This window comes from Glossina fuscipes, unplaced genomic scaffold (assembly GCF_014805625.2).
Source record: "Glossina fuscipes isolate IAEA_lab_2018 unplaced genomic scaffold, Yale_Gfus_2 111, whole genome shotgun sequence".
NCBI lineage: Eukaryota > Metazoa > Arthropoda > Insecta > Diptera > Glossinidae > Glossina > Glossina fuscipes.
Window position 1 is genome coordinate 3,892,951 of NW_023998454.1, and position 4,369 is coordinate 3,897,319.

The 4,369-nt window shown below is 34.0% G+C and overlaps 1 protein-coding gene across 11 annotated transcripts in view; it reads left to right on the forward strand.

Annotated features, from left to right (window-relative positions):
- The window catches only part of LOC119638939 (insulin-like receptor), an 18,503-nt gene extending 14,321 nt beyond the window's left edge, over positions 1 to 4,182 (forward strand). For all 11 annotated transcript variants that reach the window (XM_038036076.1, XM_038036073.1, XM_038036068.1 and 8 more), the window contains 9 exons: positions 1,494 to 1,909; positions 1,973 to 2,111; positions 2,193 to 2,359; positions 2,437 to 2,716; positions 2,789 to 2,936; positions 2,994 to 3,202; positions 3,281 to 3,458; positions 3,545 to 3,864; positions 3,930 to 4,182. In XM_038036076.1, the coding sequence (XP_037892004.1) occupies positions 1,494 to 1,909; positions 1,973 to 2,111; positions 2,193 to 2,359; positions 2,437 to 2,716; positions 2,789 to 2,936; positions 2,994 to 3,202; positions 3,281 to 3,458; positions 3,545 to 3,864; positions 3,930 to 4,117 (2,045 nt within the window). In that variant the 3' untranslated portion in view covers positions 4,118 to 4,182. The remainder of the gene's footprint in view (positions 1 to 1,493; positions 1,910 to 1,972; positions 2,112 to 2,192; positions 2,360 to 2,436; positions 2,717 to 2,788; positions 2,937 to 2,993; positions 3,203 to 3,280; positions 3,459 to 3,544; positions 3,865 to 3,929) is intronic.
- The last annotated feature ends 187 nt before the right edge of the window (positions 4,183 to 4,369 follow it).

The following is a 4,369-nucleotide window of genomic DNA, read 5'->3' on the forward strand; positions in this document are numbered from 1 at the left end:
GGTCCAATAGAGATCAAACTATAATGTGGTCGCCATGTTCGCCGTAAGCGGTTTGTACAAGAACGTAACAGAAGGGTTTTTGAAGTTTGTGAAGTTATTTAATTTTCTTGCGTACTCGAATAATTTTTTAAGTTTTTTTTTTTTTATATTTCAATATATATTCCCTAGTAGCACAAAATAGTAAAAGAAATTCTAATTCTTGGACAATGGACCAGATTTAAGAAGCGTTTACTTTTTGTCGAGGGAAAATATTAATGAGACTCACTGTATGTGTTACGTCCCAACTCCACGATAGGTCAAAGGATGGTAGAAGATATTTAAGATATCTCGCCTTTCATATTATGCACAAAAATCAAACGATTTATGCTATTTTCAAAGCACACGACGTACATATCATCTGCACTGAAGAAGGTATAGTAATTTTACTAAAAAATGCGAGCGATGGCTTACTTCTTATAACATCTAAAGAGTGTTATGAGATGTTCTCGTGAAATATGTTTCTTCTTGATCTTGAAGAAATTGAAATCAAAAATTAAATCTAGCGGCATACTTTGTTTATCCCATGGCCAGAAATGGAGTTTAAAAGTAATAAAAAATTCCGCCTACAATTATTTTCATATTTTTCTCGTAGTGCTTGCAAGCTTATGTGGTCGTATATTTCGGATTGTAAACAGGTGGTTTTTGTGTACTGACTCTATCTCTTCCCTAACTAAGACTGTTTGCGTAAATGATGTTGGGGATTTGGTTCGTAGCGACTGTGACTTTTTTGCCTATGCAAATGATATCTTTGTGCGTTATAGAGAGAATTTAAACAATTTGCATTTATTCGAAAGCAATACTATCGAACTGTTAGCAATTGTTAACTCCTAATATGCTTTCCATTTACTCCAATAAGACTAAAGCCTTATTCTTCAATGCTTCATATGCTCGAGCATTCAATCTCAATATAAAAATATTCGCTCATTCCACTGATCATGTAGATGCAACGCAGTGTCTTGGGGTAATTTCTGAACCCAAACTCAACTTTGGCTCCCACACTGGCAACGTCTCTGCTAGTCCTTGTCTTACACTCCGAAAACCATTGCGCATGCTCCTCATGACGCATATTAAGTATTGTACTGAAATCAATGTATAACTTAGTATAACAAAGTACTGCTGACAGTGTAACACGTTTTGTTTACAGCGTCAAACATAGAGATCATCCCCTCCTTCAGGTTGCTTATCTATGGAGTTTATGAAGCAAGATGATCCTCATGTACAGTTTTTTTTTTCACCTGAAAAGTATCTATGTAACTAAGTAGCCGGCCCATGATTTTAAAATTACTTAATAAATGAATAAAAAAAAAATTAATTCGCTGTAGTTGACTACGTCTGAAATATCAGGTTTTTTTTCTTTAATTATTTGAACATTTTTTTCAAGAATTGAAGAAAATCTCGTAGAGCATTTGTTTTTATTTTTCCGTATTTTTAACGTTTATTTTTATTATTTTCAGTCTGTAAGTCGTTGGATATTCGCAATACACCGGGTGAATTTCGACAACTTGAGAATTGTACCGTTATTGAGGGGTTTCTTCTTATAACACTGGTCACCACGCATACAACGAGTGAATTCACGGAAACGTATCCACTGCTAACCGAAGTTACCGAATTTATAATCGTGTACCAAATAGAAAATTTACGTTCGCTTGCGCAAATCTTCCCGAATTTAAGCGTAATACGTGGACGTAATTTGTTCGAGGGCTATGCTTTGATCGTATACTCAAATATGCATTTAGAAGAGTTAGGTTTGTCTAAATTAACAACAATATCGCGCGGTGGCGTACGCATCGAAAAAAATGTTATGCTGTGCTTTGTCAAAACGATTGATTGGTCACAAATAGTATCTAATACTACAGATATTGTTATAGAGGTACAAGTACACATATTATATTTTCGTGTAAAGACAAGTTTTTCAAAATATTTTCAACTTCAGGATAATCGTGACACTATTGAGTGCCCTTTATGTCCAGGAGATCAGAAGAGTAGTGTGAGCGATAATACTCTTAACGAGTTAATTTGCAAAGAGCATCATGGTAGTCGTAATTGTTGGAATAGTAATACATGTCAGAAAAGTAAGTAGTTGTGTAAATAAGTAACTGGTAGGCAATAATTTTAATAATTACTTGCTCACTTTGTTCGTAATAAATTTTCAGTTTGCCCTGAACGTTGTCGGCACAATTGCCTTGATGAAAATACTTGTTGCAATGACTCCTGTTTGGGTGGTTGTTCTTCAGATAATTTCAACGAATGTATTATATGTCGCAATTTTTCTATATACAATAATACTTGTATAGACAAGTGCCCCGAAAATTATTACAGTGTAAGTGTTTATCGTAGGCTATTAGTGTAAATGTAGATATCAGTTTCAATTTTGACATATTTATGTGGCTGTCTTAGTATCTAGATCGACGCTGTCTAACAGCCGAATCGTGCAGCCGTATTGGCACCAAGTATGAAAACAATAAACCTGAAACATTGGTGCCTTACAAAGGCCGTTGTTCTACACGTTGTCCAGAGGGTTATAGCAAAATTAATCTAACTTGTACCGAATGTGGTGACAAATGCCTTAAAAAATGTGTTGGTGGCCAAATAGACAGCGTGGCTCGTGCTAAAGAATATCATGGTTGTACGCACATTATTGATGAGGGTTTGACGATAGTCATTAAAAGAGGTGGACGTAAGTTAACACATGAAAACATTTGTGTTCCAAGAATTGAGTGATTTTTTTCTTCGTTTCTGGGATCAAAAGGTCATTTAATCGAAGATTTAGAATACAGTTTGGCTTCTATAGAAGTTATTACAACCTATTTAAAGGTTCAGGGAACGTATGGAATGCTAAATCTAAGGTTTTTCAAAAATTTGAAAACTATAAAAGGCGAAAGACTCGTGGAAGACAAGTAAGTTTAATTTAATTCCTACAAGTAAATACTAAGTTGATTTTGTTTATCATGTAGATATGCATTTTATGTACTGGAGAACACCGATATGGAAAGTATATGGGCAACTAATCAAACCGTTCGCATTGAAGCTGGGACGGTTTATTTTCACTTCAACCCGAAATTGTGTTTAACCGAAATTGAAACGCTTTTGCCTATGCTTAAAAATCAAACGAAATTCGACAAGAATGAGGTTTCTGAAGATTCAAATGGTTCACGAGGATCATGTGAGTGATAATTAAGCGGTACATATTAACGTCAGACGAGTGAAAATCAATTTAATTTTGTATTTTAATAAATTTTAGGTAACACAACATTCTTGAATGTTACGCTTACTACAATAAATTCACAATTTGCCATCGTTGAGATATTAAATCCTATGAAATTTGAAGATGAGCGTACATTCATCGGTTATCAGTATTTGCATATTGAAGATAATTTTGGCAATGCCACCAAGCACGGATTTCGTCCGTGTGATGATGGGTAATTAATTCACTTTTAATCTTAATGTCATGTTTGAAAAAAATTTAAAATAAAATTGAATTTTTTTTTACTTTCGACTTAATTAGATGGACAATTAGCTTGCCGACCAAAGAGACTCGTTATTTTTTTCTTAATCTGAACCCTTTCACGCAATATGCTTACTATGTGAAGACGATGACTATATCAACTGAACGACGCAATGCCCAAAGTCCAGTGCAACGTTTTATAACTAAATCGGATCAACCTAAGTTTGTTAATAAATTGCAAGCTTATCCCAATTCCAGCTCAGAAATTGTTATGACTTGGTTGCCGCCTACATCGGCAAATGGCCAATTGAAAATGTACAAGATACGCGCAGTATTAGTTCGAATTCAAAACTCTGAGTCCAGAAACTATTGCAAAGATCGTAAGTAAAGCAGACCTTAAAAAGAAAGCAAGCGAAGAAACTCATTTTGCTTTTATTCTTTAAAGCTCTGAAGGAGATTAAAATTGAAAACCCAAAAATTGAGAGTCCGCGAACAGAAAAGCCTCCAATATCCGAGGGTTGTAAATGCCCTAAGCCTAAGGACTCTGTATACGATGACGAAAATGCTGATGCAAATATACATGCTAGTATCGAGTTGGAGAACACCCTCCAGAATTTTATATACGTAAAGTAAGTGCAAAATAGAAAATAAACTACGTTTAGCTTAAACCGAACAGTGGTTTTGCTCCAAATTATATAGTATGCGTTTCTTCAAAAGTATTTAAGATTACTTTACATGTAATCTGATAAGCTGATTTACAATACATATAATAATATAATATACATAATAATATGTTTAAATCGTATTTTTCTGCTCTTAAATTAATTTTTTAATTTTTAAAAGTTTCAAAAGTCTATTTAGTTTATAACGAATCAAAGCTATGCT